The 24,797-nt window shown below is 45.0% G+C and overlaps 1 protein-coding gene across 4 annotated transcripts in view; it reads right to left on the reverse strand.

Annotated features, from left to right (window-relative positions):
- Znf318 (zinc finger protein 318) overlaps nt 1-24,033 on the reverse strand; it is a 48,348-nt gene extending 24,315 nt beyond the window's left edge. For 2 of the 4 annotated variants that reach the window (XM_076557740.1, XM_042266177.2), the window contains exons 1-6: nt 23,488-24,033; nt 21,054-21,205; nt 10,592-11,234; nt 7,862-9,319; nt 5,358-5,457; nt 2,701-3,005 (exon numbers count right to left, since the gene is read on the reverse strand). In XM_076557740.1, the coding sequence (XP_076413855.1) occupies nt 2,701-3,005; nt 5,358-5,457; nt 7,862-9,319; nt 10,592-11,234; nt 21,054-21,205; nt 23,488-23,940 (3,111 nt within the window). In that variant the 5' untranslated portion in view covers nt 23,941-24,033. Of the gene's footprint in view, nt 1-2,700; nt 3,006-5,357; nt 5,458-7,861; nt 9,320-10,591; nt 11,235-19,603; nt 19,762-21,053; nt 21,206-23,487 lie in introns of those variants that run through there. The other 2 variants (XM_042266175.2, XM_042266174.2) reach the window with 2 other exon arrangements.
- Between the last annotated feature and the right edge of the window lie 764 nt (nt 24,034-24,797).

Consider the following 24,797-nt stretch of genomic DNA (forward strand, 5'->3'; position numbering starts at 1 on the left):
AGCTCAAGCCAGGTCTAGTGTGACATTTGGTTCCTGCTGCCTGCCATTCTGATCTGGTTGTAGGACTCTCAGCTACCTCTTCAGCACCATGTCTGACTGTGTGCCACACCAAGCTTCCCGCCATGACTATAATGGACTAAACCTCCGAAACTGTAAGCCAGCCTCAACTAAATATTTTCCTTTATAAGAGTTGCTGTGGCTGGGCGTTGATGGCGCACGCCTTTAATCCCAGCACTCGGGAGGCAGAGCCAGGCGGATCTCTGTGAGTTCGAGGCCAGCCTGGGCTACCAAGTGAGTCCCAGGAAAGGCGCAAAGCTACACAGAGAAACCCTGTCTTGAGAAACAAAAACAAAAACAAAAACAAAAAAAAAGATTTTATGGCCAAGAATGTAGCTGCTTTTTGCCCTTGTCTGAAAAGTCTGCTTGAGGCTAAATTAACGAGTTTTGGATTAATGGCAGAGGAAATTTCAAAACAGCCTAGTATTGACTCTGTCCTGTGGTTACTAGTCACTCTTATGAAGATCTATAATGAAACGAAGCAAGCTGAGTGAAGAAAAATACAAAATGTACAGTTTGAGGAGAAAGGGGCACCAGGAAGTGGAACGGAACTAAATCTTGTGTTCAAGGAGATAAAAACGGATTAAAGAAAAGCCTGATGTTACAATGAATAAAGGAAGCAGTGACTTCAAGGCAAGATCCCATCCAGCTAAGCTTCCAACTTGTAAAAAGGAATTAAAAAAAAGTTTAGGGCTGGATATAGTGGGAGCACACTTTTAATCCTAGCACTCCAGAGGCAGAGGCAGAGGCAGAGGCAGGTGGACCTCTGAGTTTGAGGCCAGCCTGGTGTACAGAGCAAGTTCCAGGACAGCCAGTAAAGGAAACCATCAAAAACAGAAAGCTGGTAAAGATGTAATTGAACAAGTGGATCTTGTTCCAGTCCCATCAAACAGCAGAACCTGGAAGCTTTGGCCACAGGGTTCTGGCTTTAGAGTAGAGGACAGAAGAAAAGGGGCTATGGAATCTGCCTCCGTTCTAAGGAAAACTGCTGAGGCCAGGCATATATCAGGGGTGTCCTTGCATGGAGGCCTAAAGAAGCCATTGTGTGAAACTGTGAAGGTAAAACCTGGATTGCCTTGGAGACCCCAAGATAGTAGAGATGCCAGAGCTGTGGGACACCTGCCGAGGAGAACTGTTAAAAGGGAGTGGAACCAGCCCAAGAGAGAGACGTGTGTTGCAGTCCACAAAAACTAAAAGATGTTGGAAATCTGAAGAGAGCTTTGACATCATACATGGAGCTGTAGAGTTTGCCCAGCTGGTGTTTGGTCTTGCTTTGGCCCAGTATTTCTTTACTATGCTCCCTTCTGGAATGGTAATGTATATCCTGTGCCATTATATGTTGAAAGTATGTGATCTGCTTTTTCATTTTGATTTTACAGGGGATTCCAGTTAAGCGACTGCATGAATCTCAGAATTTTTAAACAAGTTTGAGACTGTTAGAGACTATGGGGACCTTTGAAGTTGGACTAAATACATTTTGCATTATGTTATGGCTACAAGTCTAGGAGGGCCAGGGAGTAGAATGTGGTGGTTTGACTAAAAGTGTCCCCCACAGGACCACAGGGAGTGGCACTATTAGGAGGTGTCGTCTTGTTGGAGGAGGTGTGTCACTGAGGGGTGGACTTTGAGGTCTCAGAAGCTCAAATTAGATCTAGTGACATTCACTTCCAGCTGCCTGTTGATTGGATGTAGAACTCTCAGTTACTTCTCCAGCACCATGTCTGCCTGTGTGCCGCCATGTTTCCCACCATGATGATAATGGACTAAACCTCTGAACCTGTAAGCCACCACCTCAATTAAATGTTTTCCTTTATAAGCATTGGTCAATGGTGTCTCTTCACAGCAACAGAAACCCTAAGACAGTAACCCTTGAGCTTCTGGCTCATTCTTCTGTTTCTACTGGCCATCTCATCTTAGAAGTTCTGGATTTATAGACAAAATGACATTGAATCCCACTTTTTACAGGTTCTGAGAATTACTCAAGTTATCCAGCTTGTATAGTTAAGTGCTTCTACCTGCTGAACAAGCTACCCAGCTAGAATTCTCTTTTAAAATAGAAGTCCCCAAGAGCTATCAATAACAAATACTTTTATTTATATGAATTCGTCACTAGGCTGGAAAAAGGCACTTAGGAAATGAGAATCTTGGTTAGATGAATTACAGTGAACAAGAAAGAAGAGCAACATGATGAGGCTAAGAAGCAGGTAAGGGAGTGTAACAATCACAAGCTTTGTGTGACCAGAGGATTGAGAATGTGGTAGCACTTAGTGTGGTGGTACATGTCTTTAATCCCAGCACTCTAGAGTTAAAGGGGATGTCTGTCAGTTCAGGGCTAGCATGGTCTACATAGTGAGTGAGCTTCAGGCCAGCTAAGGCCACGTAGGAAGACCTTGTTTCAAAAACATATTTGTGCCAGGTGGTGGTGGCACACACTTTTAATCCCAGCACTCGGGAGGCAGAGGCAGGCAGATCCCTGTGAATTCGAGGCCAGCCTGGTCTACAGAGCGTGTTCCAGGACAGGCACCAAAATTACAGAGAAACCCTGTCTCAAAAACAAAACAAACAAAAACATATTTGTAAGCCTCTGTAGCAGTCCCTAGGCGGAAAAAAACAAAAACAACAACAGAAAAGTAGTATCATTACCTTGTTGGCAGAAGGAGAGTTTAAGGGTGACAACTCTTTCTCTGGGCTCTTCGATTTTTCTCCTTTTTCAGGCTTCTCTGTAGACTCTTTACTGTCATTTGAAGATTTCAGGGGTTTATCAAAGATGTCAATTCCCAAGATCTGTGCCACTTTGTCCAGTTCAGATTGCTTCTTTTCTGCTTCTTCTGACTCTTTATGTAGCTCTGCAATGTCCTTCATAATGCTATCCTGAAGTCGACTCACCTCCATCAGAAGTGGGTCTTTGTGACCATCCTTCTCCCTTCGTTTCTTGCGCAACATCTCCCCTGAATGGTCAAAAGTTTACCAAAAGAAATCCAAGGGAGATAAACTAAGAGAATTCATTTTTTAAATTTGTAAGTAGCAGCCTACAGAGCTATATGACTACAAAATCATTTTCCACCAAAAAACAAAGCAAGTAAGATTCTGTTTCCATATGGGGTTGAAGGACAAGTGATCATATTCTCTTTTGTTAATGGATAATGAGCGAAGGCTCTACAGACAGGACTTCAGGAGCTCCATAAACTCTCCAAGTGATATATGCAGGCTTGTATGTATGTGTCTCCTGAAAAGATTATGTGACTTTACCTGATTTAAGAACACTTTGCCAATTTCTAAGCTGGTTTATGCCTAATGTTATCTCTTGCTCCAAACTGCAGGTCTTCATGGGTCAATCCTTACAGGACAAAATAACTAAGTTCTTCATTTTAAACATTACAAATTCAGACAGAAACAATTATCTTTTTCTGTTCTCTTCTCTTTCATACTATTATCTAGTTGCAGTATTTAGAAGCATTGTTTTTTTTTCCCTCATGCACATGAATTTTTAAAAGCACAAATGAAGAAATGGAAGGCACAGCAGTGCATATCTGGAATTCCACCACTTTGAAGGTAGAGACAGGAGGATCAGGAGTTCAAGGTCCTCCTGAGCCACACAGTGAGTGTGAGGCTAGTGTGGGCTACAAAAATACAAACAAAACAAAACAAAACAAAAATAAGAGGAGGAGAGGGAAATAGAATTAAAAAAATAGAACATCACAGAACATTTTAGGCTAAAAAGAAAGCTCTTAAAGTGATAAGAAGATACCAAAAGGAAACTATAATCAACTCAAAGTGGCTCCCCCTAGCTAAACTTGGAAAAATTTGAGCATGAAATAAATAATGACAACGACAGATGATAACCTACTATCACTAATGAATATACAACATACACTCATACAATGACTAAACAGATTGGAGTAGGGTTAGAAGTTCCTCCTGAAAACAGAAACCACACTACATAGAAGGAATAATAAAATTAGAAAAATCATTATCTAGGAACCATCAAAACATGTTTTAGCAAAACAAATCAAAACATGATTTAGTAAAACATCAAAACAAAAAATGTTTCTCAGAAACATTAATTAAAACTGGTGGGAAGAAGCGTCAAGAGTGATTTTTACTATCGTCTCAAAGATTCCCTGAAAGACATTCGCAATGTAAACTTGACATCATCGTAGTCTTGCCAAAACCTATAAGCTAAACTTAATTATAAAAAAAATCAGATAAACTAAAATGAAGACATGACCTTTTTTCTAAAATATCAAATTATGACTGGAAAGGCTCAGGAACTATTACTAAAAAGCAAAAGATTAAAAGACTGACAACTGAATGTGATAATCTCTTTCTTTTTCTATAAAGGACAATTATAAAACAACTGGTAAAACATGTGAGATTGGTAGACTAGATACTACAATTCATTTCCTAATTTTAAAAATCTTTTGCATGTGTGTGTGTGTGTGTGTGTGTGTGTGTGTGTGTGTGTGTGTCTCTCTGTGTGCACATGTTCACATGTATGAGTACAGGCATACACATCCTACGGGAGGTCAAAGGGCAACCTTGGGTATGTGTCCTCACCTTCCATCTCGCCAGACAGGATTTCATCTGCTGCTGCAGACACCAGGCTTCTGGGGAGTCTCTGTTTACCTCCCATCTTGCCATAGAAATGCTGGGATTGTAGATGCATGCTACTGTAGCTAACTGTCTGTGGGTTCTGAGAGTCTAAACGCAGGGCCTCGTGCTGGCACGGCCAGTCCTTTACCCCTAAGCCATCATCCTACCCTAATTCTCCAATGCTCATTAGTGTACTCTGCACTTGTGCACTTGAATTCTTGTTAGGAAATTCTTCCTGAAGGTTCTCAAAGGTATCACATCCACAATTCACTCTGAAAGAGTTCAGGGAAAATTACACACTCAGTGCCAAGCATGGTGGTGCACGCCTTTAACCCCAGCACTCGGGAGGCAGAGGCAGGTGGATCTGAGTTCGAGGCCAGCCTGGGTTACAGAGTGAGTTCCAGGACAGCCAGAGCTACACAGAGAAACTCTGTCTTGAAAAATAAAAACAACACAAATTGACACTCAAATACAAAAAGAGGAAGAGAGAGGGGGTAGGAAGAGAGAGAGAGAACGAGAGCAGAACTGTTAACAACTGGAGAAATGAGGACTACCTGAGGATTCTTTGCATGGCCACTACCACTTTTCTCCAGGTTCCTGCCCCACTGTTCTCGCTGGCCCCATCTGAGCACCAGCACCTCCACACTGGGTTCCTACTCAGTTACTATCTACACAACAAGGCAGGCAGACAAGGAGTTGGCTGATACCTTGTTGTTTATGAAGCCGCTCCAGCTCAGTCCTGAGAGAAAACAGTTTCTTCTGCCTGGCTTCCTGGTCAGTCTTCAATTTTTCCCGCTCTTCAATAACCTAGAGAGTACAAAATGGTTATCATCTGAAGTTCCCAAAAGAGGTCAGGAGGGTGTGTGTGTGTGAGGAAAGTTGCACCTGTGATAAAAGATTCTATATGGTGATATGACTGAACTTCCAGATTATGGAGAGCTAAAATGTTGAAGACAGAGCCAAACTATTTTGAGCTATTTTTACTCCCTTTAAAATCATCCATAGCCCACACCTGTGGACCATCTGATCTCATATCCTTGTGATTCCCAAAATCGTATGTCGTCTTCTTAGCAGACCGCAGCTTCTATCAACTCAAAAGCTAACAACAGCACTGACCCCCACATGAACGCACAGCACTTTCCCTCCTCTGCTGTGCCTGTCTGTCTTGTGCCTCCTACCAATGGAGTCTGTAAATATTTTCATAACTCATTTTGTTCTCTAACTGACAAAAATCTCACGTAACTTAGCAGGGCGGTGGTGGCACACATCTTTAGTCCCAGCACTCCGGAGATAGAGGCAGGTGGATCTCTGAGAGTTCAAGGACAGCCTGGTCTAGAGTGAGTTTCAGGACAGCCAGGACTAGAGACCCTGTTTCAAAACAACAACAACAACAACCAAAGTAACAACAAGCAAATCAAAGAGAAAAACAACAATAACAAAAACCTCACGTAACTATAGCCATAGTGAAACATGGTATTTGTGTTCCTGGGCCACAGACACTTACATTTGGCTCCAGAATACTTTTTTTTTCAAGACAAGAGTTTCTCTCTGAACCCAGGGGTAACATGAAGGAAGGAAATGTGGTTAAGACTAGTTGTATTACACATTTCATGTTATTTAAGCTTTACATTTTCTCTATTTTACATTAGGAAAAGTAAAGTCATATAGGATTCAGTATCACAGGGTTAGAAATGCTTAGCAGCTAAGAGCAGTATTGATCTTGTAGAGGATCTGAGTTCAGTTCCCAATACCCACATCAAGTGGCTCACAACTGCCTGTAACTCTTAGTTCCAGGGCATCCCACATCCTCTTATGGACTCCTTGGGTACCTGCACTCACATGTGCACAAATCCATATACAGGATATATATATATATATATATATATATATATATATATATATATATATGTATATGTATATGTATATGTATATGTATATGTATATGTATATGTATATGTATATGTATATGTATATATATATAATTCAAAATAAATCTTAGAGCTGGAGAGGTAGCTCAGTGGTTTAGAACATTGCTGCTCTTTTAGAAAATCTGGGTCCTATATATTTCCTGCACCTACACAGTGGCTCACAACTCCCTGTAACTCTGCAGTCTCAGGAGATCTGAAGCCTTCTTCTGGTCTCTAAAATACCAGGCACGTATATAGCGCATAGACACACATGCAGACAAAACATTCATTCACATAAACTAAATAAATTCTTAAATTAAAAAATAAAAAGAATAAAAAAAAAAAAAAAAAAAAAAAAGAAAAAGAAAAACAACTCACCAGATGGTGGCAGCACATGCCTTTAATCCCAGCACTCAGGTGGATCTCTGTGAGTTCAAGGCCAGCCTGGTCTACAAAGCGAGTTCCAGGACAGCCAGGGTTACACAGAGAAACCGTCTCAGAAAAACAAAAAATAAACAACAACAACAAACCAAACAAATAAACAAACAAACCTCACCCAGGTCACAAAGTCAAAGTTAAAATACAGATACAGATTGGGCATGGTAGCACATTCATTTAATCCTGCACTCAGGAGGCAGAGGCAGGTGGATTCTTTGAGTTTTAGGCCAGTCTGGTCTACAGATTGAGTTCTAGGCCAGCCAGGGCTACACAGCAAGACCATGGTCCCAAAACAAACACACAAACAAAATATAGCTGTCCTGATTTTTATTATCTCTTAACCAGTTACTACCAGCTAACAGAAAAAAAAAAAGAAAAGCGAATATGGCTGGTCTTTAATAGGCAAATGAGAAAAACCATGTATTATCAGCCCTGACTTAGTGTGAAGCTCTTAAAGGGAAAGTGCTCAGTCTCCAAACACTTTCTTGAAGCTTAAGTTTTTTCTTTTTTGAAACTTAAGACTGTCAATGAGACTTAAGGCTAAAGTTCAAAGTATTTGAATACCATACAAAATTAAAATGTTTTTGTCTTCCAAAGATTACATTTCTTTACGTGGAAAAAGATGAGACTATACGATGCTTCAAGGTTCCCAGCTTCTACCCTCTGTATCTTCAGACTATACATGACAGAGAAATACACTTAAAAACTGTAAGGACAAAACATTAGCAGCTCAAAGGGGCTATTACATACATTACTTGGTAATGATGTAAACCTCCAAAAAACCTCCTCTAAAAAACAGGTACAAACTGTTTTTGTTAAATAGAAACAGAAAACTCAGGCGTGAGATGCCCAAAGCTAATATTCACCTTCTGCTTCTGGGAAGCACGGTTCTTCTCGTCAGAGGTCTTCTCTGGATTATATCTTATGAGTGATGGAATGGACGCCTGAACAGGAACTTGCTTAACAGAAACCGAGCCTAGCACTGACACCTCTTGTTTGGACTTTTCAGGAGTCACGGTGGGGATCACAAGGAGATTGGGGCGACTAGCTTGTTTGTTTGTAGCTTGTTTGATGATTGTTGGTATTAGCCTGTGTGGTTCTGATACAGGGAGGCTTGATGGTTGAGAGGCAGGATACATGGGCCACCTTGGGGCTGTGTATGCCATGTAGTGCCTATAGGCATCAAAGGAAGGAGAGGGAATGACAGATCCCTGGTGGTTTGGAGGTAACCGAGGTGGAGCAAACTGGGGCGGTGGCCTTGGTATATGGAACTGGGTTAAAGGGGCAGGGTGTGGAAGTCTAACTGGAGTAGATGGAGCCGATGGCAACATGCACCTAACAGGAACAGGTGACTGAAACCCACCGCCAACTACGTCTGGTCCTGAAACATGACCCATTGGATGGTCAGACTTTAAGAATGGAGGGCTATTTTTTGTGAGCAGGTAAGGATCTACCGGGGAGGCTGGGTGTGGATGAGATACTTCTGGGGACTGAGTATTGCTGGGATGTGCCTCCCTGCTCTCCAGTCTGTGAGAATCTGATGAGCGCCGATCAGTCGAGAAACTGTGGTCAACTGAGGAACAGCGGTCAGCTGAAAAGTGTCGGTCAGCAGATGAACGCCGGTCAGCTAAGGAGCGTGATGATGGCTTCTTGCCATGAAGTCGCTCCTGGGTACGTGCAGCCAATTTACTAATTTCTGCTACTCCAATATCCAGTCCTATGGTCTTAAGCAAGTCATGAATCTTGGCATATTCCGGATTGCTCTCTTCTAGTGATTCTAGCTTTATGGCTGGGGTTGAGGTCAGAGAGCTTGCTTTCTGTCTCGAACCTTTACTCTCGGAGTCCCCAAGGGCCTTAGGTGGAGATTCTGCTTTTATATCCTCCTCTTCATCCCCATAGAGAAATTTCTCCTCATCCTCAATATCAGGGAAACTCCGTCTTCTTTTTTCCTGTGTACTGGTAGGATCAGCCAACATGCTCAGAATTCGGGAAAAGCCACTGCCATCCTGGCTAGCTCTCTCATGGGGCAGTAAGAAGTCTGTATGTCGTTCAAGTCCCTCAGCCTTCAAGTTCAATTTTTCCTTATAGCACAGAAAACTGTCCAACTTGTCACTGAGAGGATTGCTGTCTTTAGGGATGTCACGGAGGGGACCCCACTGGTACAGGTTACTCTGAGGTTCCTTCAGGTCAGCCTCCACTGTAGTTCCCTTACTTTCAATCTCGGGAGCAAAAGCAGGAATGGCACCACCTAGTGGAGGAGGTGAGTGTTCCGAATAGAGAGGGTGATCCCGACCAGAGCTGGGTCTGCTGGAAAAGCTCTCCAGCTGCAAACACAAGCAAGCACACTCATTTAGCATCTGGGAAAAATCACAGAACACTAGGAACTAAGATGTTTCTTCAATAGGAGAGATCTAAGTATATAAAAAGAAGTCATCTCAGCCAAGTTCAAAACTAAGTCCCCATCTCTCCAACTGTCTCTGCCACAGACTGAGTGGTCGTGACCCATGTGTTCTATTCATCAAGGAATTTGAATTCAAAAGGTTTTTGGACATTTTCCCTAGCTTGTTTCCCTTTTTTGTTTTCTTTTAAGAACTGTGCGTCTTATTGTTGTTGGTGGTGTAGGAGGTATATGAATATATGGACACACATGAACACACTGTGTGTGTGTGTGTGTGTGTGTGTGTGTGTGTGTGAGAGAGAGAGGGGGGGGGGGAGGGGGAGAGGGAGGGAGGGAGAGAAGGGAAGTGTGTGACTATATGTGCGGATTTTATAGGAGTTAGGATCTGGGAATCAAACTTAAGTCATCAGGCTTGCCCCCAGCCATGTTGGGGGTCTAACTATGTAGCCCAGGCTGGCCTTAACTTTCAATGTGCCCTAACAGACTTGAACTTGGAATCCTCCTGCACTGGTCTCTCAGCTGCTGGGATTATAGGTGCATCCCACCTCACCCACCTTATCTTCCTATCTACTGATGACCAAAGAAAAACACAAGTAGGACCACTCTGGAGACAGGGTACTCTGGAACTCTACTGATTAACGTGCTCTTGTTTTTCTAAACATTTCAGTACTTGCTCAGAAGCCTCCAGTCACACTAGTAGTCTTGCCTGACCATCTTTTCATAGGAAGAAAAAGCAATGTCAAGGCCAAGACTGTTGTGACTCATCTAAAATTTACACAGGAAGTTGATGGTTCCTAAATCAGAACCACTTGATCTCTAGTCTAATGTCCTATAACTCATGCATTGTCTTCTTCTAAAAAGATAAAGAAATCAAGATTATCTTCTCCTTTTGCCCTTAAGCTTAATTCCAAGAATCCACATTCAGAGATTCCTATAGGGCTATTCAATTTATGGGGGAAAAAATCAAGGCAGACACTCTCCTCAATCTATTTAGGAAGTAATGTAGTAACAGAAGCCCTTGTTGATGCATTATGAGCCTACAGCTTAATCTGGAGAACGCTGGGAGTAGCTCATTGTTAGGCCTAAGGATGTCAGCAGCACAGCATATGTTACACAGACACGATTAAGGAACACGGTCCCAGGACAGTATCAGGACTCAGGGTATCAGAGGAACTATCAAGAGAAATACAACAGAGACCTGAAAGGAAGGCTTCAGGTCCACTTCAATTCGCTTCTTCAGAATGGACTTCTTGGGCATCACAGGCACTTCTTCAGGCTGATGCAAAGAATATCCTGGCTCTGATGTTGCTAGGACATCTGACAACCCAGGGATGGAACAGCTAGTTGCATCATCATCATCAACTCCCACAAGCTCCTGACTCAAGCTCCTATTTTGTTCTTCTTCCTCTCGCTTTCGCCTGGCAAGGTCCAGTTCTCGAAACTCGGGGTCGAGAAACCTAGGGCTGGGGCTTCTTCTTCGCTGTCGATAGCTGCGAGTCCCAAACGGAAAACTTGCGTGGTCCCCTCCTATGCCATGCACCTTCTCTGTGTCATCATAACGGGGTCTTTTGGTCTCCCGGCTTCTCTCCTCAGATCGTCGAGAGTAGGAGGAGCTTCTGAGTTTGTCTCTACTCTGTCCTGCTCCCCTCAACAGTTCTTCATGGCAACTGATATGGGGACTATACTCAGATCTGTGCAAAAACGTTTCTCTTGCTCGGTAGTCCTCATCGAGTTGTCCCAATAAGGGACTAAGCGGCCCCTCCTCCCGAGAAATGTATCTGTCAAGGCCCCGAGAGCACTGGGAGCTTCGAGTGAAGACAGAATCATCAGCCAGATCATCCCTGAGAAAAGAGACAAGCATCACTGAATATATTGGCCTTGGAGAGAGAAAGGCCAGACAATGCTAAGATAGTATTATTTAGGAAGGGAACAAAAGAATGCTTAGAGCAAAAGCAAATGATTGAAATTCAAAGCGAGATTACACACAGAACATTCCCTCTCCCTTTCCCAGGGTCACCAGCTGCTCTGGCGTCTCATCAAGAGGTGCTATTACTAATACAGCTACAGAACTCTTAGGCTAATTATTGTTTTAATTAGTCTGAGGATGCAGAGTATCACACTGGAGCTCAGGAGATACAAGCATCACAAAGAAGCTAGAGAAATGATTCAGCAGTTAAGACTGCATACTATCTTCTACAAGAACCAAGGTCAGGGGTTGGGGATTTAGCTCAGTGGTAAAGCCCTTGCCTAGCAAGCACAAGGCCCTAGGTTCAGTCCTCAGCTCTGAAGAAAAAAAAAAAAAAGAACCAAGTTCAGTTCCCATACCTATGTTCAATGGCTTACTCCCATTTCAAGGGATTAGACACTCTCTTCTGGATTATAAGGGTACTTGCATTCACATGTGCATACTCACACAGAAGCATATATATACATAAAACTGAAAAATAAAAGTAAATCTCAAAAAAAAAAAAAAAAGGGCAGAGTCCTAATTGATACAACTTGACTATCAGGACCAGGTGTCACCTTTAATCCCAGCACCATGGAGGCAGGTAGCTCTGAATTCCAGAGCTACATACTCAAACACTTTCTTAGACAAACAAAAGACATAATGGGCTGGAAAGATGACTCACTCGTTAAAAGCACTGCATGCTCCTCTAGAGTACTTGGGTTTGATTCCCAGCACCCACATGATGGTTTCACAACTAACTGTTACTCCCAATTCCAGGGAATCCAATGCCCTCTTCAGGCCTCTTCCTCAGGCACCATTCATACACATAGTAAGTACACGGACATACACGCAGGAAAACACCCACACATACAAAAATAAATAAATCTTAAAAACAAAACAACAACAACATAAACTTGACTAACTAAATTTAAGCTCTTTATCAGGATCAGCATCCCTAGCATTAACTGAGAATTTATTAAAAAATAATGATTCTAAGCAGACATGATGGTCCATATCTGTAATACCAGTGAGGATACTAAGTTCAAAGTTAACCTTGGCTACAGAAACTTTGAGGACAGATTGGCTATAGGACCCTATCTCAAAAACAAAACAGAAAAACAAACAAAAAAGAAACACAAATTTTTAGGCTCCCTCCCACACCTACTGGGCCAGAGTTTGAATTTTAATGAGATTTACAGGTGATTTGAATGTATTTCAAAGTTTGAGAAACATCATTCAAGAGCAATGGCTTCAAAGCTTTGTCCCATGGGTTGTTCCCTCTCCCTCTCCCTCTCCCTCCCCCTCCCCCTCCCCCTCCCCCTCCCTCTCTCTCTCTCTCTCTCTCTTTTAAATTTTGGGTTTTTTGAGACAGGGTTTCTCTGTGTAGCTTTGGAGCCTGTCCTGGATCTCTCTTTGTAGACCAGGCTGGTCTGAAACTCACAGAGATCCGCCTAGCTCGGCCTTCCAAGTGCTGGAATTAAAGGTGTACGCCACGACCGCCAGGCTTAGGGTTGTTTCTTAATCTGTTTTGTTTTCCTTAGCTGTATAGGGGATAGATCCTGGGCTTCCACATCTAACAGGCAACTGCTTATCACTGAGCATATATATGTACCTCCAGCCCACAGAGATTCTACAAGGCACTTAGGAGCTGCCTAAGGAAAGATGCTGGGAGAGCAGTCAGGGAGGTTCTAGACTTTCCACCTCATGAAAGTGGTACCTACCAGTCCAACTTCACATCTACATACCCAAGTCTGACATATTTCTATTGGGGGAAAAGTTTGATTATAAGGATAACTAAGACCCCAAAAACTATTTGATCACGCTCTTTCCTGCCTTGTCTTGGATCCACAAGCAGTCTCCTACCATAGGACCCAGCAATAAGTGATGTTTTGGCTCACTGTGTATTTTTATTTTTCAGAAATATAAAGATTTCAGATTTTCATAACATAAATGTAAAAATTCAGGATGAGAGCCAGGCAGTGGTGGTGCACGCCTTTAATCCCAGCACTTGGGAGGCAGAGCCTGGTGGATCTTTGTGAGTTCGAGGCCAGCCTGGTCTACAGAGCAAGATCCAGGAAAGGCACAAACCTAGTCTGGAAAAAACCAAAAAAAAAAAAAAAAAAAAATCAGGATGAGACGGTTTTCCTTTTAGCTTAGAGGCAGATAATAAATCTAGCCATTTTGGGGTACTATGGTCACAGAGCTTCTATGATTCAAAAGACCAGGGTTTTGATTTAAATCACAAATGGAAATAAAGATCCTCTAGGATTTTTTAAAATTGCATTAAAAAATGTTTTTGTGCCGGGCAGTGGAGGCTCACGTCTTTAGTCCCAGCACTTGGGAGGCAGAGCCAGGCGGATCTCTGTGAGTTTGAGGCCAGCCTGGGCTACAGAGCGAATTCCAGAACAGCCAAAGCTACACAGAGAAACCCTGTCTCAAAAACAAAACAAATTGTGTGTGTACATGTCTCTATGTATGTAGGCACATGTGTTCCGTGGTGCATGTGTGGAGGTCAGGGGAGAACAAGAGGAGTCAGTTCTTTTCTTCTGTTATATGTGTCCTAGGGATCAATCGCAGGTCTCCAGGCTCAGTGGTCAGTGCTTCTACCTCCTGAGCCATCTCGCTGGCCAGACATCCTCTATATCAGGAGATCCTCTAGAGTGTTAGAAATCTAATTCATCTAAAAAAGTAATCTTATAACTTAGGAGGCTGAGGTAGAATAATCACTGTGAGTTTGAGACCAGACTGGGCTAGAATGAGTTGCCCCAACTTTAAAATGGAACCCAGTCTTTTTTAAAAAAAAAAAATCCAGAATGAATTACCATCCAGAGGAAAGTAATTATTAATACCTTTTTTTAAAAGATTTATTTATTATGTATACAGTATTCTGTCTGCATGTATGCCTTACAGATGGTTGTGAGCCACCATGTGGATGCTGGGAATTGAACTCAGGACCTCTGGAAGAGCAGCCAGTGCTTTTAACCGCTGAGCCGTCTCTCCAGCCCCTATTAATACCTTTTTTTAATCAAACAATCTCATTATGACACAGAAGAGATGCATGACATAGGAGGGATGGCTGGAGTTTTGCATTTGGGACTCGCAACCATCAGCAGCGAAGAAGAGGCCAGCCCGGGGCTTCTAGAAGAAGTCCAGCCCGGGGCTTCTGGAAGAAGAAGAGGCCAGCCCGGGGCTTCTAGAAGAAGAAGAGGCCAGCCCGGGGCTTCTGGAAGAAGAAGAGGCCAGCCCGGGGCTTCTGGAAGAAGAAGAGGCCAGCCCGGGGCTTCTGGAAGAAGAAGAGGCCAGCCCAGGGCTTCTAGAAGAAGAAGGCCCAGCCCGGGGCTTCTAGAAGAAGAAGAAGGCCCAGCCCGGGGCTTCTAGAAGAAGAAGAAGGCCCAGCCCGGGGCTTCTAGAAGAAGAAGAGGCCAGCCCGGGGCTTCTAGAAGAAGAAGGCCCAGCCCGGGGCTTCTAGAAGAAGAAGAGGCCAGCCCGGGACTTCTAGAAGAAGAAGAAGGCCCAGCAAGGGGCTTCTAGAAGAAGAAGGCGGCCCAGCCCAGGGCTTCTAGAAGAAGAAGAAGGCCCAGCCTGGGGCTTCTAGAAGAAGAAGAAGGCCCAGCCCGGGGCTTCTAGAAGAAGAAGAAGGCCCAGCCCGGGGCTTCTAGAAGAAGAAGAAGAAGGCCCAGCCTGGGGCTTCTAGAAGAAGAAAGGCGGCCCAGCCCGGGGTTTCTAGAAGAAGAAGAAGGCCCAGCCCAGGGCTTCTAGAAAAAGAAGAAGGCCCAGCCCAGGGCTTCTAGAAAAAGAAGAAGGCCCAGCCCGGGGCTTCTAGAAGAAGAAGAAGGCCCAGCCTGGGGCTTCTAGAAGAAGAAAGGCGGCCCAGCCCGGGGTTTCTAGAAGAAGAAGGCCAGCCAGGGGCTTCTAGAAGAAGAAGAAGGCCCAGCCCGGGGTTTCTAGAAGAGGGTGTTGGATGCTCTGGAGCTGAGAGGCAGTCGGGAGCTGGAAACCAAACTTAGATACTCTAAAAGATCAGTGTACATTACATTCTTAGTCACCACGACATCTCTCCAGCTGGCCCTATGTTACTGTGAGGCTGTGATACTTTGCCTGTGCGAAACACCTGATGGTCTACTAGAGTTGAATGGCCAATGGCGAGAGAGGAGAAAGGACTGGTGGGGCTGCCAGGCAGAGAGAATATACAGGAGAGACATGGAAGGAAAAAGGAGGAGCCAGAGAGGGAGGAGGACTGCAGGAGCCAGTCACCCAGCTCCACAGCCAGCCATGGAGTAAGAGTAAGATTTACAGAAGTAAGAGACTGGGAAAAGCCCAGAGCAAAAAGGGAGATGGGATCATTTAAGTTAAGAAAACTTGGCTAGAAACAATCTAAGCTAAGGCCAGGAATTCATTTGCTGTGGGATGTTCTCTATGCTGTTGAATGTGTTGCTCTGACTGGTTAATAAATAAAGTGCTGATTGGCCAGTAGCCAGGCAGAAAGTATAGTCAGGACAGAGAGAGAGGAGGATTCTGGGAACAGGAAGGCTGAGTCAGGAGCCGCCGCCAGCCGCCATGAGAAGCAGATGTTAAGATACCGGTAAGCCACGAGCCATGTGGCAATGTATAGATTAATGGAAATGGGTTAATTTAAGATATAAGAAGTAGATAGCGAGAAACCTGCCATGACCATACAGTTTATAAGTAATATAAGCTTCTGAGTGACTATTTTATAAGTGGGCTGCGGGACTGCGGGGGTGGGGGTGGGGTGTTGGCAGGACCCGGAGAGAAATTCTCCAGCTACATTCATAGTTAAGAATAAACTTACATGTGTGATTTATTTGGGAGCTGGGTGGTGGGTCCCCAAAGAGCAAGAACCAACAATGTATCTGTCTATAGCAGTGGTCCTCAACCTATGGGTCATGACCCATGGGGTGGTATTGAACAACCCTTCCACAGGGGTTGCATATCAGATATCCTGCATATCAGAGATTTACAATTCATAAAAGTAGCAAAATTACAGTTATGAAGTAGCCACAAAAAAATAATTTTATGGTTGGGGGTCACCACAACATGAGGAACTGTATTAAAGGGTCGCAGCATTAGGAAAGTTGAGAACCACTGGTCTACAGATATATAAATCCACAAAGAAGCCTGTACAACAACATTCATAGTAGAATCATTTATAACAGCTAAAAGAAAAGGCAACTCAATGATATTCATCCATTCACTAATAATGAAAAAACAGAATTTGGTATATTCATACAAGAAATATTATTGGCAATAAAAACAAACACTATAAACATAGATGAACCTTAAAATATATGAAAGCTAGTTGAAAAGAATTATACAATGGGGCTGGAGAGATGGCTCAGAGGTTGAAAGCACTGGCTGCTCTTCCAGAGGTCCTGAGTTCAATTCCTAGCAACCACATGGTGACTCATAGCCATCTCTAATGAAATCTGGTGCAGGAAGAACACTGTATACATAGTAAATAAGTAAATCTTAAAAAAAATCATACATTGAACCTATAAAAGTAGAAAGTATAGCATGCACCTTTAATCCCAGCACTCAGGAGGCAGAGGTAGATCTCTGTGAGTTCGAGGACAGCCTGGTCTATATAGAGAGTTCCAGAACCAGGACTGTTACATAGAGAAACTGTCAAACAAACAAACAAACAAACAAATAAAAATATTACCTAGAACCGAGATAAGGTAAGGGCAGTAAGGGTAAGTGTATCAGGATTTCTCCAGTCATAATAAAAATGTTATAAGATTTGTTGTAGCAGTGGAAACACAACTCTGAAAATATGTATCTTAGTGTCCAAGTGTCTTAGAATGTTTCACTCAACTTGTTCACACTCCCATTTAGAATAAGAGATACTCCAGTTAGGGCTGTTAAGGTTAGACCATAATCTTGATAACTTGGTGTCCTGGCTAGTTTTATGCCAACTTGACACAAGCTGTCGTCATCTGAGAGGAGGGAACCTCACTTAAGAAAATGCCTCCTGGACTGGAGAGAGATGGTTCAGAGGTTGAGAGCACTGACTGCTCTTCCAGAGGATCCAGGTTCAATTCCCAGCACCCACATGGCATGGCAGCTCACAACTGCCTGTAACTCCAACACCCTCCCACAGACATACATGCAGACAAAACACCAACGCACATGAACAAATTAAAAAAAAGAAAAGAAAAAAGACAAGCCGGGCAGTGGTGGCACATGCCTTTAATCCCAGCACTCAGGAGGCAGAGCCAGGTGGATCTCTTGTGAGTTCGAGGCCAGCCTGGGCTACAGAGTGAGTTCCAGGAAAGGCACAAAGCTACACAGAGAAACCCTGTCTTGAAAAACCAAAAAAAAAAAAAAAAAAAAAGAAAAGAAAGAAAGAAAGAAAGAAAGAAAGAAAGAAAGAAAGAAAGAAAGAAAGAAAGAAAGAAAGAAAGAAAATTCCTCTGTAAGACTGGGCTGTAGGAAGCCTGTGGAGCATTTTCTTAATTAGTGTTTAGTGATTAAAAACCACCACCCTAGGGTGGTTGTCCTGGATTCTATAAGAAATCAGGGGGAGCAAGCCAGTAAGCAGCACCCCTCCATGACCTCTGCATCAGCTCCTGTCTTCAGGTTCCTGCTTTGCTTGAGTTCCTGTCCTGACTTCCCTTCAGTGATGGACTATGATGTGGAAATGTAAGGCAAACAAATCCTTTCCTCCCCAACTTGCTTTTAGTCATGGTGTTTATCATAGAAATAGAAACCCTAACTAAGACACTTGGCTGTTACCAAAAAAACCTAATAGCAAGACTTGACAGATTCAGTAAGAGGGAAAATATTGGGGGCAGTGGTCTCAAGAAGAGAAAGAAAAATTAACATGGCCTTTTGGAAATTGGCCCAAAGTTTTTATTTTTAGAAAGAGTGAGGTGTGTGTGTGTGTGTTTCTGTGTCTGTGTTCTGCTATGTCCACTTGAGTACATGGAGGCCAAAAGTGGGCACTAGATTCCCTGGAACTGGAGTTACAAGTTTGCAGCTGGTTGTGTATTGCTGGACATGGGTTTTAGAAACTGAACTCAGGTCCTCTGCAAGAACAGCAAGTGTTCTTTTTTTTTTTTTAATTTATTCTTATTTATTTATTACATATACAGTGTTCTGCCTGCATGTATCCCTGCAGGCCATAAGAGGGTGCCAGATCTCATTACAGATGGTTGTGAGCGACCATGTGGTTGCTGGGAATTGAACTTAGGACCTCTGGAACAACAGTCAGTGCTCTTAACTGCTGAGCCATCCCTCCAGACCTGGAAATGGTCTATTTAATTAGCTGAAGACCAGACCCAACATCAGGAAACATACTGAATATGCTAATGACTCTACAACCTTATTTTACTGGATGGTAACTATCCATATAAAAAGTAATCACGGAGGGGGCTGGAGAGATGGCTCAGAGGTTAAGAGCACTGACTGCTCTTCCAGAGGTCCTGAGTTCAATTCCCAGCAACCACATGGTGGCTCACAACCATCTGTAATGAGATCTGGTGCCCTCTTCTGGCCTGCAGACAGAACACTATATACATAATAAATAAATAAATCTTAAAAAAAAAAAAAAAAGTAATCACGGGCTGGAGACCATTCTTCCAGATGATCTGGTTCAATTCCCAGCACCCACACGGCAGCTCACAACTGTCTGTCATTCCAGTTCCAGGGGACCCAACACCCATGCCAAAACACCGATGCACATAAAATAAAAATAAATTAATTTTAAAAAAAGTAATCACAAATGTGCAGGTGGTAAAATATAAAACACAAAACTGAGCGCTGGTAGTGGTGCACACCTTAATCCCAGCACTCAGGAGGCAGAGGTAGGAGGCCAGCCTGGTCTACATCCTGAGTTCCAGGACAGCCAGGGCTACACAGAGAGATCCTGTCTTGAGAAAACTGAAACACACACACACACACACACACACACACACCAGACTCTCAGCTCCCATTTAGACCCTTATTCTCACATTCTGTAAAGCAGATTTCTTTAAAACACATGATTCTGGAAATATTACAGTTCTAAACACCTTATGAAGGAAATTAAATTTTTCTAACTTAAAAAGATAGTTGGTTATCAGGAGCATATGTGCATAACAAAGAGGAAATGTCAGTTGAGGCCCCTCAAAAGGAAACCCCGCAAGGAAGGAAGAGAATCACACCCTGTACCACCACCCTAGTCCACCTACTCAGTCACCTCCCAAAATAGAAGCCGACTGAAGGGCAAGAGCTGGTGACTCCATTAGCGATCCAGTCACATACCTTGCAGCCCTATCTTCAGAAGCCTCAATGTTACATAAGACTGTCCTGCCTTGCTTCACTGCATCCATAGCCATTGGAGCCTTGAAGTAAAGAGCACCAGTAGTACCTCTGTCCTCAGACTTCCTGCCCAGCTGTCTCCATTTGCCTGCCTATACTCTATACAATACTCAACATTACCTGTAATAAACAATAGTTCCTTGATTAATCACTAATGAATCATTTATGAAACCCCAATTTGCTAGAGACTAAAACAGATATGCTCTAGGATGGAGAAAATGCTGTCCTATACTCTCATCTCCACCTTTTTACATTTGTGAGGTAATAAAATTATTACTCCCCATATGTAATATATATAATTGAGGTCTATGTTCAACACTGTGTGTCTATTTGTCCTTCCTTAGCACTCAACATTTTCTGTTTGTTTTTTCCAAATCTCTGTGTAACAGCCCAGGCTGGCCTGGAACTCACTGTGTAGCCCAGGCTGGCCTTGAGCTCACAGAGATCCGCCTGCCTCTGCCTCCTGAGTGCTGGGATTAAAGGTGTGCGCCACCACTGCCTGGCCACACTTAAACATTTTAAAGATCTCTAAGTTTCTATTACTACTTCATACACTTAATATACATACACGCATTATCCATTGGTTTATTTAAATGCTTTCAGTATCTATATTCTAGCCTAGACAAGCTAAAAAAGAACCATTAAAAACAGTATTTTAAGCAGGGTGTTGGGCTCGTGCTTGTAATCTCAGCACTCCGGAAGCAGAGGGTGGACCATTTCTGTGAGTTCCAGATCAGCCAGGACTATACAGACTTACCCATGGCACCCCCAAAAGCCAAGTGTAGTACCCCAGGCCTTTAATTCTAGCACTAGGCAGGCCTATCTCTGTGAGTTCAAAGCCATCTAGGGCTACATAGTGAGACTCGATTTCAAATAAATAAATTCTCCATCAATAAGAAAACAAAAGCCAGGCATGGTGGCACACACCTTTAATCCCAGCACTCAGGAGGCAGAAACAGGTGGATCTGTGAGTTTGAGGCCAGCCTGGTCTACAGAGTAAGTTCCAAAACAGCTAGGGCACACACAGAAACCATGTCTTGGGGGGAAAAAAAAGAAAGCAAAGACTTCCCATTTTGTTTAAAAAAAAAAAAAAAAAAAGGGTGGGGCTCCTCTTAAATTTTATTTTAATCCAGAATTTGATTGTGTCCCCTAGCCTTCTCTTTCTAGCTGTACGACAATGTTCTTTTTCTGGCACACATTTCATTCAGAAACATAAGTCTATGTCAATACACTCTTCCTACTCAGCCTTTCTCAGTGTTAGATCTTCTACTAGACACAGACATAGGGATAACTTCAGTGCTGGCACCATACTTTCAAACATGTCACTTAGAGAAGAGCAGTATTTCTGCCTTCCAGAACTAATATGAAGTGCCCTGCCATAGTTGAAGCCTACCTGTCCATATCCTCCAGATTATCAACTGGTGATCCCAACCGGTCACTAAGTCGACGCCGTTCTGGTGTGTTAACACAGAAGTGGTCATTGCCAACAGTGATTCTTAAACTCTGCTCCAAAGAAGAATCAGAACACAGACCAGGAGAACGTCTCTACAAAGTTAAAAGACAAAACCATATGGTAGTCAACATATGAAGACATCTCTATGCCCCAAAATGTATTCCCTACTCATAAAATGTTGTCTATCAAGGTAAGGAATCATTCCACAATAAAAAAGAGTTTTAGAAATCTCAGAGCTAAAAGTTCATATTCCCCACTCCTGAGATATAACCTCTTACTCTTATGGAACATGGGGTAGCCAAGTACATCAAATCCCTGCTTTCAGGGCCTACACATACCTAGCTTACAGGGGGAAAGCCAAACCAGTTCTAAGGACTTGAAAGCAGCAATAAGTGGCCCAGTCACTAAAAAATGAACTGGAAAAGACTAAGGAAAAGGAGGAATCACCCCAGATAGGGTGGCTAAAGGCAGCATTTCTGAGAGATTGTCATTTAACTTGAGAAGTAAATGGGAAGCTTATAGGTCTTTCAAAGAAAACAGATGTTTCAGGCCAAGGGAAGCAACATCTCAGGAATGAATTGGCATGCTCTGGGCATCAGAAAAGAGGCCAGCACAGCTGCAGCAATGTGACAGACCGAAGAGGAAAACTACTTAGGAAATCTGGACTGGACTCTAAGCGTGGCGAGAGCCATAGAAGGTTCTAAGGATCAATGTTGTGTGACCCAACTATACTCTTCCTCCAGGGGCCTACACTACTAGAGCTCTCAGTCTCTTAGGGTCTTCATTCAAAGCGTGAACCTCTCAGGAGGTTCTTTCCCTTGAAACCCTATGAAAAATGGTAACTCACTGCTGCATTTTGGTTTTAGCCCTTAATCACATTTAACACACCACAGACCACCGCCAAGACCACAGATGCTCAACCTATGCTTACTAAATGTATAAAGTGAAGGCTTACAGTCAGTTTGGGGTGCCAGCTGAGAGTGAGTATTGTTCTTGCAAAGGACCAGTTTGTTCATGACACCCCCCTCAGGCAGCTAACAACTAGCTCCAAGGGATCCAAAGTCTCCCTTAGCATCTGCACTACTAGGTACATGCCCACACACAGGTACACACAAATACAATTAATTAAAAATATTTTTAAAAATCAGCTTGATTGATGAACACAGAAAAAAACTGGTGAGTTGCAAGGCTAAATTGTAAAGAAGGCAGATGTTAACAATCCAAGGAAGAGGTAACAGGGCCATCAGAGTGCTGAGGATTTACCCTGAAGGTACACCTAACAGGTCACATGAGGTAAGTGTTCAGATTGAACAGAAGAGAAAGGAGATAAAAATGTCCTACAGGCCAGAGAACTGGAGCAAATACAGTATCCAGAAGAGACTGGAGGCAGGCAGGAGTACAGTATTCTATTCTTGATTCCTCTGTAGTGAGGGGCTTTGAAAAGTCTTAACAGTGTGACAAATCAGTTTATCTATGATCAGAGCCCAAGGACGTGTTTTATATTGTGCTATTCAAGAGAAACTCTTCACTAACAAAGACAGATGGACTGAAACCAAACAAACAAAAACTCCAAAACACCAGGCCACATGCAGAGACTCTACTAGAATTGTAGCGCTACCTGAGAGGTCAATATCACATCTACGCTTTCTTTTTTTAACAGGATGCTGAGGATCCAAGTCGGGTTTCATACTTGTGCGAGCCCTCCACTTCGGACCTACACCCACCATCACCATAAATTAAAGTCACGCTGTTCCTCTAGCAGGACATTTTAACATTTAAAACCGCGGGCTGTGAGACTCCAACATGTGAACTGAACCACAGCCCATCACTTGTAGCTGTCACCTTGATTCAGTTAAACCTTTCTGAGCGGATTCCTCAGCTGTGAGAACAGGAGCAACACTCATTGCTTTACCTCCCGGGGCTGTGAGCACTAACAGAATGCTGGGAGCTGCTGTCACGTCGCTAACCGGTGGGCATGCAATCACAGTAACTGATTATGCACACCTCGCTTCGGAGCAACAGCTCCAACGGAGACCCCATGACAGCTACAGCGTCCAGCCTGCTTTGGTTCAAGCTTTCCTACACGCAGGCCTTAAGGGAAATCAATCTCACCAAACCCCAGGGAAACCTCAAGGCGCCAATAAGTATGGACGAAATTCCCCCTCGCTTTAACTTTTCCACACAGCGAAAGCCTCTTCCAGGAAACCGGGCGTTCTGCTGCGACCCGGCGACCCAGAGGGTCTCGGGTCCGTTATTGTGTAAACCAGGCGCCCGGGGCTGTCAGGGAGCGGGGTAGACGTAGCCCTTCGGACTCCAGCGCGGAGGCCCCGGGGGCTTGGGATCGAGGGGCGACCCGGACGAAGGGTGGGATTACCCGACTGCCGCCGTCGCCTGGATGGTCTCCGCGGCCGTCCCGAGCGAAGTCGGCGCGGGACTCGCTTCGAATGCTGCCTCGGAAGCCAGCCAGGCCCGGCGGGTAGAGCCGCCGGCTCCGCGGTGGCGACGGGGAGCCGCGACGGGCGCGCGGCGGGGACGGGGAGCCGCGACGACCCCGAGGCGGGGACGGCGAGGCCCGGCGGCCGCGGGGCGGGGAGGGGGAGCCGCGACGACCCCGAGGCGGGGACGGCGAGGCCCGGCGCCCGCGGTGGCCTGAGGGCGAGCGGTGCCGGCGGGAGGCGAGCCGCGCCGAGCCGGAGGGCGGCGGCGAGGAGGGGCGGCGCGCCGAGCCCGAGGAGGAGCCCCCCGGGCGGCCGGCTCGCGAGCCGCTCACGCCGCCGTCCTTCGGCCGGTGCGAAGAGACAGAGGAGCGGGAGCCACTGCGGTACATGGCGACCGGGAGCGCCGCGGCCGCGGGCCCCGAGCGCGCCGCCACAGCTGCAGCCGCCGCCGCCGCCGAGACCGCAGCGCGCCGCCCTCGCGGACCGAGCAGCCCCCTCCCCGCCGCCCCGCCCGCCCCCGAGGCCCGGCCGAGAGCGCCCGGAGGCCAGCGGTTGGAGGGCGCGGGCACGCGCCGACACACCCCCGCCCTCGCAGGCTCCCCGCGGCCGGACGCAGCGAGCGGCCGCGCCAGCGAGCGGGGCGGGCGGGGGAGAAAGTGGGGAGGAGCGCGGAGGCCGCCCGAGCCCCGAGGACGCGCGTCCGGAGACCCGCAGGCCCCGCCTCTCGGCTCGCAAGATGGCGGCCGGCGAGCCACCCACTTCCCCTCCCCCGGCGCCCACGTGACGCGGAGGGGGCCCGGCCGGGTGGGCGGGGCGTCGGTGCAGCCCAGCTCTGTGTGCCCGGGAGTGGGGTCTCGGGCTGCTGGAGCGTGTCTGTGCCTTTTCCTGCCCACTTCGACCCGTCTGATTTACGGTAAATGATCCGAGTGAGAACCGAAGTGACGGCCTCACCCTCTCAGAGGCTGTGAACCTCAGCAGGAGCACCCGCGGACGTCCTCCCCCCTCCAGAGGAAGCTTGACATTCAGTAACGTTCCAGTCCGATAATTCATAGAGGTTTAAATTGAGGGTGAGAAAGTGCAGGGAGGGGCAAGTCATACATGAGAAGTAAAATTTCCAGAAGTTCTGATCAAATGCTATGGTAACGTGGTGTTGATTCTCACCATCAGAGCAACCCGTACCTTGACCGGCAGGAAGAAGCCCGGCAAGTTTTGGAGACATTCGTAATTTCCTCTCCAAACTAGAGGC

The sequence above is a fragment of the Peromyscus maniculatus genome, chromosome 21 (genome assembly GCF_049852395.1).
Source record: "Peromyscus maniculatus bairdii isolate BWxNUB_F1_BW_parent chromosome 21, HU_Pman_BW_mat_3.1, whole genome shotgun sequence".
In the NCBI taxonomy this organism is placed as follows: domain Eukaryota; kingdom Metazoa; phylum Chordata; class Mammalia; order Rodentia; family Cricetidae; genus Peromyscus; species Peromyscus maniculatus.